The sequence below is a fragment of the Poecilia mexicana genome, unplaced genomic scaffold (genome assembly GCF_051168715.1).
Source record: "Poecilia mexicana isolate PSO_F unplaced genomic scaffold, ASM5116871v1 scaffold_1, whole genome shotgun sequence".
NCBI classification, from domain to species: Eukaryota; Metazoa; Chordata; class Actinopteri; order Cyprinodontiformes; family Poeciliidae; genus Poecilia; species Poecilia mexicana.
The window spans coordinates 10811801-10828398 of record NW_028263370.1 but is presented as its reverse complement, the minus strand read 5'-3'; the positions used below and the strand labels follow the sequence as shown (position 1 = coordinate 10828398).

General features: G+C 37.9%; 1 protein-coding gene across 1 annotated transcript; it reads right to left on the bottom strand.

Moving 5' to 3' along the window:
- adra1d (adrenoceptor alpha 1D) lies at positions 1 to 13757 on the bottom strand. The gene is made up of 2 exons (XM_015004973.2): positions 12224 to 13757; positions 1 to 1279 (listed from the first exon to the last, which is right to left on the bottom strand). Exons 1-2 carry the CDS (start codon positions 13215 to 13217, stop codon positions 729 to 731), a joined length of 1545 nt encoding a protein of 514 aa, XP_014860459.2. The 5' UTR covers positions 13218 to 13757; the 3' UTR covers positions 1 to 728.
- Between the last annotated feature and the right edge of the window lie 2841 nt (positions 13758 to 16598).

Sequence of the window (16598 nt, the reverse complement as noted above, 5' to 3'; positions counted from 1 at the left end):
TTTTTTCCTCAAATATTTTTTCTCCCTTTTTATTTTGCGTTACATCTGACAAAAACATTACGTTACAAAACACGAAGAAGCACATTTATTTCACAGTCGCAGTCACTTGGGAGGGCAAATTACATTTTGATGTACATATTTGTGTCAGGTTGCCCTACAAATGCAACAGAAGATAAACTTTACAAACATTTCGGAAGGAACATAATATTTCTGATATATTACACTCCAAAGTTTGAATCAACAATACAAATTGCAGTTTTGACTTTTATGCTTACACTTTCTCCGAGCAGCTAAAAGATTTTTGTTCCTCCTACTAGTTTTTTTTTCGTTTTGTTGTTTTTTTTTTTTAGTCATAGATGTCACAGTTGCATCATACACATCATCAGTTGCCTAATAATTGAACACAAGGAGGCTGTCAGAAATATAATTTAACAAAATACATCAACACAGACTAGCCCGCGTTGTGGGCTGAGGAACATGAACGTGTGTTAAAATGACAAAATATAAATCCAGGGAGTCAAAACTGTACTTTTTAGCCACATCATGTACATAAACACGACTTGCAATGAAACAAAGGTTAAGTCCAGTTTGTGCTGGTGTCAAGTCATTACTCTTAGTTTTGCCGTACTTTGCTTTTTCCGACCATAGAAGTATGCTCCGTCAGAGTGACTGGAGAGAAGGAGCAGCACGGTCCTTTGGAAATAGCTAAAAGTGTCCTCAGAGGCTCTCTAAATGTCAGTCTCTTTAAGGCCATAACACTCTGCCAAATCGTAGAACTGAAAACTGCTCTGCTCACAGGAATTGTAAATCCCCATGGAGACTGTTTCCACTGTATCGGTCTCGCCCAGGGCAGGTGGGGTGCCTTTTCCTGTTCCTCCTTTGATTTTATTGGACAGGTCGTTCACTTTTTCTTTGAACTGGAAGGAGGACTTTTGCAGGGGTGAGAAAAGGCTCAATTTCTTTAACCCCAGGGAGCAATGTTTCCTCTTGTGTATCAACGACCTTCCACAAGATTCGTGCATTGGGTAGCCAGCAGCGTAGTCCCTCATCTGATCCCTGGTCATTCCCTTCACAGCTGTCCTCCACCTCTGGTCATAGAAGCGGCGTAGGACCCTCCTCTTTTGGTGACACTGGCATCTGAGGAGCCGAGTGAACGCCCGCTGGAACTCTTTGCTGGAGCAGGGGTAGATCACTGGGTTGATGCAGCTGTTGAAGTATCCCAGCCAAAAGATAAACTTAAACACAGATTCCGATGGTTTCAGTGCTGGGAAAAAAGAACCTGAAAAACAGATGGGAGACAAAAAGAAATATGAATTTTGTAGCAAAATCTTTTTTTTTTTTTTTTTGCTGAAGTAGCGTCTTTTCAAAGCATTCCCACCCACAGTGTTTCTTTTTGTTTTTTTTGTTTTTTTTTTACATTTTCTACAAATGCCAATATATTTCTTGGGAGTTTGGTAAAAGACCAACACAAAGTCGCAGATGGTTGTTAACTGGAGGGGAAAATCCCATTTACACTTATAATCTTATAATCTAACATTTCATTAAACTAATACACAGATTCTATGCTTCTAGTTAGACGCTCCACAGTATTTACACCCTTTTTTGAGGAAGCATAGAGGCTACAGTTTAAGCCTGAATATAGTTATGGGGTGTTTGGCCCTGTAGCAGCATACAATGATCATAAAATTAGTTTTGTGAGTTTTTGGTGTTTGAATTAAACCAAGAGGACCAAACGAACAGGAAATACATAAAAACTTGAATGTCCATGTAATATGTTCCTTTATTAATCTAAACAGTAGAATTTCCCTTTTTTTTAAATTACATGTTAGATTTATGTTAGAGTGAAAATTATTTTCCTGTGTAACTTGAGCTTCTTTTATAAAACTTTCTTGTCTTACATCTTAGGTATATGCTCTAACTAATAAAGGAGCTTATTATTTTGTACAAAAAATATACTTTTATGAAATGTACTCAAATTAATATACATGTGGAAATTTAATGAGATATCCAGACATGAAACCTAGCACTAAATCCTGGGGATATAATGTCCACAGTAGGCATGACATGAAATTTTTTTAAAGCTAAAATAAAGTAATCAACCGATCAAAAATCTTAGTTCACTTGCAGGTTTTTTAGCCATTTCGTTGGAGCCAAGCTGAAGTGAAAGACAGACCCTGTTAAGTTTTCCTACATAACTTTGGAAGCATGGGCATGCCAAGTTCTCCTGCCCTTGCAAGCCTCCTGACCCACATGCAGAAATCACTCAGATACTCAGGATGCAAAATGGCAAGTAGTTTATTAACGGTGTGGGAAAGTGCATACGCAGTGGATGATCCAGGTTTCTTCTTAGGGCAGCGTCCATTGTGGACAGAAAATATGTTAGATGGAACATGGAGTGGGTAATACTGCCGGCTGAATAACAACTTTTGGTTGTGCAAAACCTCTGAGGAAAGAGAGGTTTTTCTAGGAGAGCTGTACGTGAGCATCGGAAAGTGGGCAGACAGGGAACCCAGAAAAGGAGAGAAGCTGTGAAAGACGGTTAGCAGCGTTAATATTTGATCTCTAGAATCAACTGGAATGCATGTGTGATGGAATTGAAATTATTATTATTATTTATTTTTTTGTAAAGTGCCTTGAGATGACATTTGTTGTGAACTGGTGCTGTGTTCTGTGAAAGCTTCAGAGATTTGTGAGAGCTGTGGCTCTCAACGCCGGCCCTCCGCCTCCCAATGTCCTACATGTTTTAGATACGTCAGTTCAAATGATTGCATGGCTGTGTCCTTGAGGACCAGCGTTGGGAACCACTGTGTTAGAGAATGTCAGTGAACAAGCAATATGAAACACAGCCGAAAGCTCAGGGAGAAAGTTGTGGAGAAATTTCAACCAAATTACGAACGTCCCAAGTTTGAACATTTCACTGAGTACTTTGTGGTGCAGCATCTTAAAATGTTAGGAGCATGGCACAAATGTAAACTTGCCACAACATGGCCAGTCATTGAAACTTATTTTTGGAAGCGGGGTGAAAAGGTACCCATTGTTGAAAAAAAAAATGTAGGGGATGCAACAAAGTAGGAAGAAAAGTTAACACTGCATGTCACGGTAAACACACCATCCCCACAATGAAACAATCAATAGCCACATTATGCTGAGGGGTTGTTTCTTTTGAGCGGGACAGTAAATATGTTCCGATTAGATGGAACAATGCCTGGGTAAAAATACAAGTTTTACTAATAGTAATTTACTAAAATTAGTAAACTTAGTAAACTACTAAATTTAGTAATTTAGTAAATTAAATTACTAAATTTAAATTTGTGTTACATTGCACAGATGTGCAATATAACGCATCTGTAATTGTGTTACATTGTCTAGTTAAAATACAGGGCAGCATCCAAGTCCAAAATCTCCAGATTTTTATCCATGCAATTTATCTGAAGTGGAACTCCGTAGGATTCGATGGAAAAGTCTAGTAAAATCTGCAAAAATGCTATAGTTACCAAGATACAAGCCAATGACTTTGAATTCAAATGCACACCGCACTTTTCAGACTTTTATTTGTAATTATTTTGTATCATTTTTCTTTCACTGCGGAATAATGTATCGCTTTACATCAACAAAATAGAAGGCACTGTGATAGTACTGTAACACTTTCTTGACCATTTGTGTAATTCTTTATAAGTGACTGTGCACTGTTTTGGGTCACCATACTTCCAGAGGGTCATGAGGTTGTAGTTTGGGACTCCCTGTAGTCCAGAGATAAAAGGTTTGGTACTTTTTATGCTTGCTTGCAATTAAGCTAAAACATTAAAAGAAGAAAAAAAAAAAAGCTTTCTTACAAATGGGGTGTTGATGTTTGTAGCATTCTGTACACTCCACTCTTTCCTCTCTTTTTTTCTAAAGGGGTAAGAGTGCAGTTTCTTTGTGAAAACAAAAATGCTGCAAATAATTTGTTTGCTGTACAGGGAAGTATTTAACAGTTTTAAACTCAGCTCCACGCTGAACACAACAAAAACAAAACGGTGTTGTTTCTTTCTTAAATCTGGTTTTGCTGTAAAATGCTGTATTTTCTTGAATGTGTTGTTTCTGATTGCTTACTGTTCCCCCACCTAACCCGACAACCCTCCATTCTAGGCTTCACACAGATCTGAACAGTGACTCAGTAGCTGCTTGGCAGCATGCTAATGTCAAGCCGAGAAGTTCAATTGTCTTACGTGGAAATGACTTCCATGTAATTTTCATAGTGACGGTCTCATGCTGTTCTGATATCATCTACTGACAACACACTGTGAACCAACAAATGCACAGAGGATGAATGTGTCATCTACTGAACCATAAAATACAGCCTACAAGAGGAGAATTTTTTTTTTTACAGGACTGTTATTTATATCTTACTTTCAACTTTGACAAGGAATATTCACCAAGTCAGATCTGCTCACGTAATACGAAGAGAGATATTGAGGGATGTTTTTCAACCAGATTTTTCTTAATAAAATGACGTCACCTTCAAGGCAGACAGCACATGATTCACCACTCTGACGCAAGGCCAAGCACCATGACAACAGGTTGATCTTTTTTTTTTTTTTCCCCCCCACTTTGCTTGTTTACTGCCTATCAACTTGTTTGCATGTTTTTATGCCTGCAAGGCGACTGCCCCTGTTGAATCCTTTCTTACTTTGGTGTTTCAGTACATACACAGATTTACCTTTTGAGGCAAACTGTGAATGCAAGCAAAACCTGAGCACTTTTGATTACAGAATCACACCCGGGAGTCTGGAGACCTGTCAAGATTCTCAGGAAAGTTTTTGTGATGACTCTTTTTATGTGAGGAGAGATAATCCTTAACAGCTCTCTGGTGCAACGCTTTGGGAATTATCTCTTTCAATTTTAAAATTTGGAGGCACATATATTTTTTTTTTCATTTAACCCTTCAAATCTTGGTCTCAAGTGGTCACCAGGTACTTTGATTGAATTCAGTGACTACATGCCACTATCTTTACCTTACTGACTACAAATATATTGTAAAAGAAGAATGCTACTGAGCCACAGAGCGGTTTATATTACCACAATGCCACAAATCAGAATATTTTTAAATACTTCTAAGGATTGAATACTTGCAAATGTAAAGTTTCTACGTATAAACACCTCTGGAACCCCTTAAAATGATCCGTTTCTCTGATTTTACCTTTTATATGTAAATGTTTGAGTAAAATGAACAATATTTTGTTTTATGAACTATTGACAAGATGTCTCTGAAATTCCAAGCAAAAATCTTGCACTTATTTGCAGAAAATGAGAAATGGTCGAAACCATGAAAAAGATGCAGCGCTTTCAGACCTCAAATAATGCAAAGAAAACAAGTTCATATTAATTTAGAAACAGCAATACTAATGTTTTAACTAAGGAAGAGTTCAGAGATAAATGTATGATGGAATAACCAGGAGGTTTTCAATGGGGTTCAGTGCAGTGGGCTCTTCATTTTTTCTAAAGCTGTAAATATTGGTAGTTCTTTAGATCAGTTTTAGCTTAGAGACATGGGAGCTTCATGTGTCAATGCATTTCAGGGGGTTTGTTGTTATGAAGGACCAAGACATGTCAGAAAAGCCATGGTTCTGTGGGGAGATGAAGCTATTATAATAAAAGTAAATTGGAAAAAAAAAATAAAATAAAAAAAAAAAAAAAAATATATATATATATATATATATATATATATATATATATATATATATATATATATATAATGCCACTTAATCTACAGATCTGAGTTCAACACTGAGGCTACACATAAACTTTATTTACACCAGAGTGGTGTTAAGACCAAACACTCAAATTTATTATAGATATTTCATCTGACTGGTCTAATGCTGTTCCAGGCTTAAACTTCTCACAAGGAAACCCATGTAAACCATAAAAAAAATGCCAGGAATCATAAATCAAAATTTAGATTTCACTCAACATGAACTAATTTCTTTACAATTTTGATACTGCAGCTGTATCAGTGTGTGGGGAAAATAGTGTATCATTGTTTATTTTGTACGTCACAACCGAGAGAAAAATGGTATATTTAGATATTTGAGTAGTGGAAGGATGGAAACAACATTCCATGTATTTCAGTCTAAAGTGTTCTTAAAAGTTATGCAGGCTGTGCACTGACACCCAAACAGTCTCCTAATACCAACACAGACAATGTCCAGGCGTCTGTGGTGATATTGGGAGAGTGTAAAATGTCAATTGTTCAGAGTGAATCATATTTGTCAATCTTAATGACTCTCATACAGCAGCGGCGTCTCGGTGATCAGGTTGCTCCTAACAGATGGCGCAGAGCTGGTAGTACATCTCAGCGGCAGATGAGAGATTGTATTTAATTTGTTTATGTTTCTTTAAGGTGATTAATGTTATTACACCAAAGTAAAACGACGAGTGATTTATTCTTGGGCCCACTTCTACTGTTTCTGTTATCAAACAGTCCAAGTTTAGACTTTTAATTTAATTTAAACAAAAAGTTCTCATCTGTCACATCTGCACACAGAAAGTCAGCATGCTGAAAGAAATATGTAGACTAGAGCACGGTCAAGAATTCACCTCAAGCACAGAGGCAAGGTGGCACGTCTACTTAGTGCCACTGTTCAACGTCAGTACTTTGCTGCCCTCTGGTAGTAGAGTTACACCAAATAAAGCCGAAGTTCACTAAAAGTGTATTAGGTACCAAAATATGCTATGTTTGTTCTATAAATTGATTAACAATCTCTACTTAATTATCTACTTAACAAAAACACAGATGACATTTTTTTTCTTATATATATATATATATAAAGGGTTCAGGATATCGTACTGTGGGATTTGCAGGGTTCCTTGTAAAGTAAGGAAAAAATATTTCGTTATAGATTTGTTTATCTGTTTGCTAAAATATATGTATATGACTAAACTACGGAGCCCTCTAGGGGACATGGAGGATGTTTTTTTCTTTTAAGTTTCTTTTAAGTTTTGTGTTGGTAGTTTGAATGATTTAAAGGGCCGTTTTCATGTGCAGTTCCATCTCAACCTTACACAAACAGACATAAACATGCAGTGAATAAGTCAACTTTTAATCAATTTTTTGCAACAAAGAGTTAAGAATAAACACATTTTCACTGAGGTGCTTTATATGTGTATATATTTGAAATTTTAAATTGACATTTGTGACTGTATGCAAAATAGACCAGCAAATATTGCAGTAAGCATATTGTGAGGTAACGCTAAAGTATAACAAGGCAATGCAAAAAACAAAAAAAACAAAAAAATGAGGGCTCCCTACAAAACAAAGGGAGGCAGCATTAAGTGTTTTGTTTTTTCATAGTGAGCTCTGGAGCAACCTGCAGAAACCTCTGGCTTCTTTAAATCAAACTCAGAACATGATGAATCCTCGCTGCAGTTTTCACTCAAAGGCTAAAGATTGATTTACCTTTGTTCTTGACTTGCTTTAGCTTTTTAGCAATTTTAAATTTAGTTTGAAATATTTCTTTAATATGTCATGCTTAGTTTTTATTTTCATTCATATATTTCTTGTTTTCAATCATTTTTCTCCTCCGGTCATTCCCCTTCCTGTGAGACAGTGAAAATTACAGTGTGTGTGTGCGTGCGTGCGTGTGAATAAACTCGCCTTGCCTTGTATACTGTAAGCAAATTGTCATAAGTGAGCTCAGAGTAAAGCTCATGTTGTTGAACATCTTGTTTGGTACAAGATAGGAATCCTATAAATAAGATTATAAACAATTCAAGGAAGGAGGTAGCATTTTGTTTTGGTTGCTTGCTTTGTTTTTTTTAGAAGTGTTTAGAAGACATAATGAAGCACAACCACTGTACAGACATTTACTGCACATATACAGTAACTGCTTTTAGAGGTTACAGTCCCACAGGTACTCGAGTCTGAAAAGCATTATATTTTACAAGCAAACTGTTTTATAACCTCTGGGGTTCGCATCATGTGACGTCGTCCTGAGGCTGTGCAAAAATCCTATTTGATGACAATATTTTTTTTTTTATATTAAATCACGAAAATAGTCAATATTCAATATTTTTGGTGAATTATTCCAGTTTAATTTGTCAGGATGCACAGTCTTTTAAATGATAGCTTTTTGTAAAGACAAACACGATTTTTAATTTACCTTTCTCTGCATTTTTTTTTTTTAGTAACTCTTTGTCTAAAACATTTACATTTTAAAGGTAAGTATTATCAGAGCTAACCTGTACAATTTAAAGATGAGACAGACTGTTAGGTCCTCATTTGCATCAACGCAGACAGAGGACCCTGTTGGCCCAGAGTGCTAAAATTACTCCTCTGTCTCTCTGTGAAAGGTTACTCGTTAATGATTATCTCCTCGATCGACCAAAATCAGTGTGTCTGACTGAGTATGTGCAAGCAAGATCCTCCATAATCATCAATCAGTCATTTAGCAGTCAGCCCACACAGAGGGATAAGATGATACGTCATTAATCCCTGTGGGGATGTTATGTTTTGAAATAAATCCTGAGAGGAAGTCGGCGTACCATCCTGCACTGAGCGACGTCTGTGGCAAAAATATCTGCTGAACAGATGGTTTTAACCAAGATTGATTTTTTTTTTATTTATTTATTTTATGTATTTACACTTATTTCACCAAGAAAATTCGATTGATATTTAAAATTTCTCTTTCAAGAGAATCCTAGCAAAGACTGGCAGCAGCTCGAAGAGTTTATTTCATTTCAGCTCGAAGGGTTTTATGCTTTACAAACTAATTGCAAAATAATATTCTAGACACTCCTGTTTCTGATTAATAAAGCCTATTAGAAGCTATTAAGGCTCATAAGGAATCAGTTGTTTCAACAACTGAGATTATATTAAACCTATTTTTTTAATCACAAATCCAGTGTTTGAGAACTTAAATGTGCTTCATAAGATAAATGGATTAATCATTTAAGTCCTGTTATTAAAGACTGGAGTGTTTGGTTGCTGTGGGAATTGTAATAAGGCTCATCTATGTGTTTACACATCTATAATCACAAGAAATAATTATCTCTATAACACTTTGCACAGATATACACTTGCCATTTTCTCTTCTATTGGATAAATGATGTAATCAGTGGCAGCAGCTTCTGTTTTTGCATCATTTCCTGTCTTTGCTGAACAGCTCTAAAGTCAGAATAGAGTGAGATATCAAGGCTTGATGGGATGCTTGGGATTTGTTCAAACTAGCTTTTACAATCAATCAAACATATTGATCAAACTTCAGTTTGATTCCCCTCAGAGGCATGTTTTCAGCCTTTTGCAGTGATAGGCGACAGATTGTTACTCTGCCGGTGTGCCATCACACTTCCCAAATGTCATCCTTGTAGCACCGAAGAGAGACATTTCAAACTGCTTGTCTTCAAAGGTTTCTACAAAGTTTTCATTAGAAAATTATAGGAAAATCAAAGAAAACATTTTACTCTCACAGAAAATGTTGATAGTTTCACCAGTTGTACACACACATCCTTATACTTCTATGCAAACTGAGGACTTTCCTTTGACTTGCATAGTGTCTGTATTTATGCCAAACCCAAGCACTTTCCTCTCTCCACTTTCCACAAATGACCTCCCTTGGTTGCTGCGTTTTGTGAAAGTGGTCGTCTATGTGTTGCATATACAAGTACGCACACGCACGCACGTGCGCCCCTGCAGACACACGCACACACACACAAAATATGAAGGAAAACCGTCAGTAAGAAGGGTCTTAGTTCAAGGATAATTTGATCATTTATGCTGCATGTGTCTTATGCGTCTGCAGTGGTCAAAAGCATTTGTGCAATCAGCATTAGGAAATTGATTTTTAGCAAACAAAACTGAAAAAAAAATAACACAAGTATAAGTATCAAGAATATAGAACTCAACCTGGAAGGGAATGTAGCTGCAATGAACAGGGGCCTCCAAATTGAATTCTGCCTACAGCCTCATGCAAACTTCAACTAGTTTCAACAAGATTCAGTCAGAAAGCCACTGTATTTATTACATATTATGAGACTTTTTTTTATTATTAAAAAGTGAAAGTATTTGTAAAATCAAACAATTTTCCATACACAACTTGTTCCCCTCCCCGTGCAGACGTGCAACAAGGCAAAATCTATATTCATGTTTTACCAAACTTTTAAGAAGACTGTTTAAGAACCCTGTCTTAAAAACAGAACATGGCATTTAATATGAGGAGTTTTCCATGACTTTTCTGGCTTCAAATATATGAAACGAGCCCTCTATAAATATTATTAACATGGCTGTTGCAGCCCTTTGGCCTTAGAAGCATTTAGCTTCATTACTGAAGAAGGCCAGTCTATTGGCTTCTCTTTCCAGCAAGTTACATCAGTCGTCTCATAAGTTCTACAGACTCAGAATAATTATGGGCTTGAATTATGACGTATTGGTAAGTAGGCTGCTTGTTTGACCACTTTTTAAGTTTCTTGGAGTCTCAACAGTTCAGTTCTGTTCTCGTTTTAGGACAAATAAACAGACAGGGAATCTGATTATTTTTGTTGTTCAGAACAAACCACTTTTAAGTGACTCTTTCCATCCAATGCGTTACCTCCCCAATATTTTTAAAAACTGGTTTTATGTAAAAAAAAAAAAAAAATCTTGAAGAAGCAATGAATTTACCGTTCAAATGATGCAAGAGACATGTATTTCCTGCTCCATTTATAATTGCGATAAATGCTTGATGCTAATGAAAATAATGAAATTATCCTTTGTAGCCGACTTCAGGGTTTTTACTGCTCCCCCAAAATAAACTTTCTGGAGGCACTCCAGCAGATACCTCTTTTGCCTGCTTTTATTTTACCACAGACCTTACCTTACAAGTCTCTGTGGTTAATTTAGAGTTACTCGCTGATTAATTACGGTACTGCACTTTCAGCTAAATTAGTGGTAGAAAATGCTTAATCACTCTAAATGTGGCAAATACATCAATTATTAACAGTGAACATCCATAGTTGAAATGAGAAATATCTTATCTCGTCGGCAAATAGCATTCATCTTTACAGTGCTTTGCAAAAGTATTCAAACCACTTTTCAGATTTAGTCACATTTAAATTATGAACTTCAGTGTATTGTAGTGAGATTTTGTGTGACAGACCAACACACACACAAAAAAACACCTAATGAAATGGAAAGAAAATTATACATGGTTTAAAGATGTTTTAAAAATTTTAAATTTGAAAAGTGTGACGTCTGCTTGTTTCCAGGACCCTTTAATATAATACTCCTAAATAAAACAAATTTCTTCAGACGCTATCAAATCAGCGAAGTTAGTCAGTCTTTGTGTAATTTAAAGACAGCTGTTCCGAGAAGGACTTAGTGAACAAAGAATCACAAACACCAAGAAACATAGCTGACATGTTAGGGAGAAAGTTGTGGAAAAGTCTGAAGCTAAATTAGGTTATAAAAGATCATTTCAAGATTTTTCAGAGGATTGTTTAATATCTATCATCTAAACATGCAAAGAGTACAACACAGCTGCAACTCTAACAAGACACGGAGCAAGCTGCGCAAGGAGAGCATTAGTGATGGAAGAATACCTCACATTGTCTTGGACATGCCATTACCAAGGTGGGGCATAGTGGTGGCAGGGTCATGCTATGGGACAGGCAAAGTACTCAGTGTTGATGGAAAGATGCAGGAAGCTAAGTAAATAAGAATGCTGGTAGAAAACTTGTTAGAGGCAGCAAAATGTTTGAGGCTGGGGTAGATGTTCACCTTCAAGCAGGAAAATGCCTGAAGGAAAATAAGGACAAATTATTAAAAATTAAAACAAGACTTTTTTTTTTTTTTTTTCTTTTTTTTGTTCAGACTATTTTCATCTAATCTAATCAAACTAACCATATGGTATTTTTCAAGGAGTAGTGGAGGGGAAAAAAAGCCCTGTCTATAGGAGGAAAGCTTTAATTGATGCAAAACGTGTTTCTACTCTGGGCAGAGCAGAAAAGTCACGCACTACACAGTTTACAGATTTTTTTTTTGTAGGGCTCGGGTTCAAAAGGAAACTACGTATCTGTCTACCTTACACGGTCCTAAAAACGCACTGCAGTTTGTCGTTGATACTTGACACAGAAAATGTTTAAACAGGTCTGCAAAAAAAAATTACGAGTCTGGAGAAACACAACACACGTATACAGCTTTGGAAGGCTTCAATAATCGAAGAGCTGCTGGATAAAAATGCGTTTAAGAAGCAATAATAAATCTTCAACCTACCTAACGGCAGAAAGAAGAAGAAAGGCAGCCAGCAGAGGATGAACATTCCGACCACGATGGCCAGAGTTTTGGCAGCCTTTTTCTCCCGGGAGAACTTCATGAGCCGCACAGACAGGGAACTTCTGAACGGATGAGTCTTACTGTTCTTGGAGCTGGCAGAGCGCGCGTCCTCCAGCACGCTGCGGCAGTGGATCCGCAGCACAACTTCTGCGGACTTGTTTCTCTCCCTTTTGACTCCCGCTTCCAGACTCTTGGTGGTCCTGCGGGCCACTATGTACACCTGAAAATACATGATCAGGATGACCATGAGCGGGAGGTAAAAGGAGAAGAGGGAGGAGAAGAGCGCGTAGCCCGGCTCCTCTGTGATCCCGCACACGGTCTCGTGCTCGGGCGGAGGTTCCTTCCATCCCAGGAGGGGACCCACGGAGATCACCGTGGAGGACACCCACACAAGCACCAGAATAGCAACTGCCCTCCTCTCGGTCATAATGCTCGGGTATTTCAGGCAGTATTTTACTCCGATGTACCGGTCTATGGAGATGATGCAGAGGCTTAGGATGGAGGCGGTGCAGCAGAGCACATCCACAGCTGCCCAGATGTTGCAGAAAACCCGGCCGAACACCCAGCATCCCAGCACCTCCAGGGATGCGGAGAAGGGCAGCACGATGATGCTCAGCAGCAGGTCTGCCATTGCCAAGTTGACGATGAAGAAGTTTGTGATGTTCTGCAGGTGTTTGTTGCACACTACGGACAGGATGACCAAAATATTCCCGACGATGGCCACCAGAATGAAAACGGCGAGGAAGATCCCGGTGCCGACGACCTGCGGGTCCATGGTGAAGTTTCCGCATTTTGTGATGTTGTCGTCGGGAAAGATGCGCTCCAGAGCGGACACGTTGAACGTTTCAAAATACAGCCCATAGTTGCTTTTATTCCTCAAGTTAGCGTCGGTCATTTTTCGCCATAAAGAGAAGTTTAGTGTAAGTTTTCTCATGAAAACATCATTGTCACTCCATGCTGTATTTGACGTAAGAGAACCATACACACAGACCCAACACTTCCCCCAACCCCTCCCTAAACAAATGCTTCTTCAGAAAACAAAACAAAACAAAAAAATCAAATCACATTTTCTGAAAATGATATTGGAGTTCTTCTGTGGTGTATTCAAGAAAAGAAGAAACTGAGTGTGCACTTAGGTCCATTTCAGCTTTCTTCATCCTAGCGATGGTTTCCCCACTGGTGGCATCCTCTTAACTGAGTGAGAGCTGGTACAGCGCGTCTGAACCCGCGGCTCCACCCACACCACGACTCCCGGTACAGTCTTCACAAGAGAGCACAGATTTATATACACGTTCACCGAGATCTGGGCTTTGTAAGTGATATACCTCCGAATGTCTTTACTTTATGCACTGCAAAAAAGGAATTCTGGAGAGTTGTAAATTTTAGCTGTTAAAATAATTTGAACTTTAACCAACCATTTAGCCCATTTGTCATTGGTGTTTGGTAGTTGCTGAACAACAAATACGATTTTTAGGGGGGCAATAAATCTTAGCTAAACATTTCGATTCTGCATTCCCAGAACAAAGACACCATGGATGAGCAGCATTCAGTTTTTATGCTCCACAAATCTGAAAAAAACTTACACTACAAAGATGCTGAAACACCAAGTTTATTGAAATTACGCCTAAAAACCCACCTGTTTAGATTTGCCTTTGATTAGTCATACCTGGAGCACTGATTAATTCTAGTCATCATAACAATATTTAATGGTGATTGCGCTTTATGATGGTATTTGATCAAATGGAATGGGTGCTGCTTTTTTTGCCGTTCCAAACATAATTAGGTACTGCATTATGGTGTTATTATGTAAAACACTTTTAACTGGTTTGTTGCTGAAATGTGCTCCAAAATTCGCTGATTCAGGCAGATTGCTTACTGCAGCCCTCATTTTAAACACCAGATGGCGCGGCAGAGGAAATTTGCTTGCATTCATCAATTGGTGGCAGAAGAAAAAACTAAGCACTTTCCTCATCCAACTGTAACTAGACTTTGACCCTCTGACTGTTACCTTTAGCAACAGTTTTTTTTTTCTATAAATATTAACTTTCTGTGTAAATTCAACAATGTGTATGCCTGTAAAAACCCAGTCCTGCTGCTTTTTCTGTTTGGCAAGTCTTGTAAGGTGCGCATGGGAAAAATTACAGTGCACAACCATCCAAAATGCATGGCCAAACTTCTTTCCCAACATGGTCTGCGCTGGCTTCTCTTGCAAACACAATAACAGCAACCATGAATTACCCATGAGGCAGTCTTCACCAGTGACAGATACATCTTTGCCCTGTCAGAAAAAAGGGTTAAGATGCTACTTTGCTGGCATACATTTGTCATAATGTGTTTGGTTGAGGCAAAGCTAAGGTGCAGACATCTGCTTTAAAAAAGCCTTTTAGAGAGTTTCATTAAAAAGAAAACTTACAGGTCTTTGCACATTGTAAACAGAACATGGAATATGGCGCGTGAAAAAGCATGGAAGTGAACGAATACAGTGAAGAACAATGAAAACTCAGTAGTTTAAATACTGAGATAAGGGTGGAAATTGACAAAGAACCAAATGAACTAGTTAGGGGAAAGTCGGAAAAGCCTTGGCAGAGAGAAAGCAGAAAAACTGAAGGAGGGAGATTGTTAACCCAGAAGGAGATTAACTTTGACTCCAAGGATCTAGAAAACAACAGGAAAAGGCCTGACAACCACAAATATACAAGAAACAGGGTGCAGGAATTAATTAACCAACCAAAAATAATAGTATGACCTAGTATGGCAACATCTTGAATAAAAGAAGAGAAAAGAACAGATTATGACAAGGCCTACGGAATATAAGCCACAAAAACAAATAAAAAACAAAACCAGTTATTCAAGTTCATTTTAGCTGTTAAATAATTAGTACTCCGAAATAAGTATTAATCTTATCCAGATAAAATGCACGCACAGTGTTAGATGAACCAACTCAATTGGTTAAATCATGATAGCTCTTTTTTAGTGTAGGGTGAGCTACAGTTCACCTTAAACTGCAGCGCAGCGCTCATTGGATAGCTGGGACCACAGCCATCCAATGACAGCACAATGCTACTCAAAGTCTTTTAACTGACTAATAAAAATTTAAACTGAGAATAAAGCTAAATAAATAAATAAAATTTAAATCATTAAGTTAAAGTAAATCAGTATGAAATCTACATCTAGTAAGCGCAATGTGTGAAGCTCAAGGGCCTTTGAGAAGTTGCATAATTATCCATCAGACTTTTAGTTTCTTAATGCAAAAACTATGTGAACAAATCTTACTGAGTCTCGAGTGAAACACTGTTAACTTCCTGCACATATGTGTCAGAGCAACATCATTTAGTCTATATAAACTAACCAACAAGACTGTGCTTACAACAAGTATGTTGTAATATGAGTGGCCCAAGCTGTGAAGTTTCCCAGACATAGTAGCTGTCATCTCCTGGGCCTGAGGGCGCTTTGAAAGGAGGACAGGCCTGTCCAAACCTCCAGGGAGCCTGCAAGGAAAAGGTCAAGAGGCAGAGTCACCGAGACGATAAACAAGTTGTTGGAAAACAAAAGGCCCAATGTACCTCTCTATTTGGTGTAGCAACACAGATTGTCTCTGAGGCGAAGTCATGGTGCATCTTTAGAAAGGATGAATTACCAAAACACAAAGACACCACAATGTACACAGCACTCTATGACACTACCAATCTACAGTGGTGTTTTTCTGAAGTTTATTCCATACAAATGTCTTACTGCTGCTGAGACCGAAACAGTAAATATATTCTTCCGACAGTTTATTGCTGAATTGGCTCTGTAGTCACCTACCTGCAGCGGCAACCCTGCTATTTCTGCACATAACAAGCAGTTCTCCAAATAATCAATCCGTTGCTCTCTTAGGGAAATGTATTACTGAGAGTAACAAAGACTTTTATGTCATTTTTGGAAGTCAGAACCTTTAATAATCCTAGGTATGTTAGGATTAAGAAGGATGAAATATTTTCTTTCTAATTATTTCTCATTAAAAAACGTAAGTCAAAAACTTGTCATGCACTGAGTTAGGTGAAGGTTGATGTGTCTGTCAGGTCATGTGCCGAGGCTTTGCTACAATTTTAATGCTTTTTTTTTTTTTTTTTTTTTTACATTTTAGAGAATATGAATGGACGGATGGATTTACGGATGGACGGACAGACGGACGGACGGACGGACGGATGGATGGATGGATGGATGGATGGATGGATGGATGGATGGATGGATGGATGGATGGATGGCCACAAGGGAGCTTTTGATCTATCTCGGTGATTGCTGTTATGCTGATTGACTCAAAGCTCCTCTACCA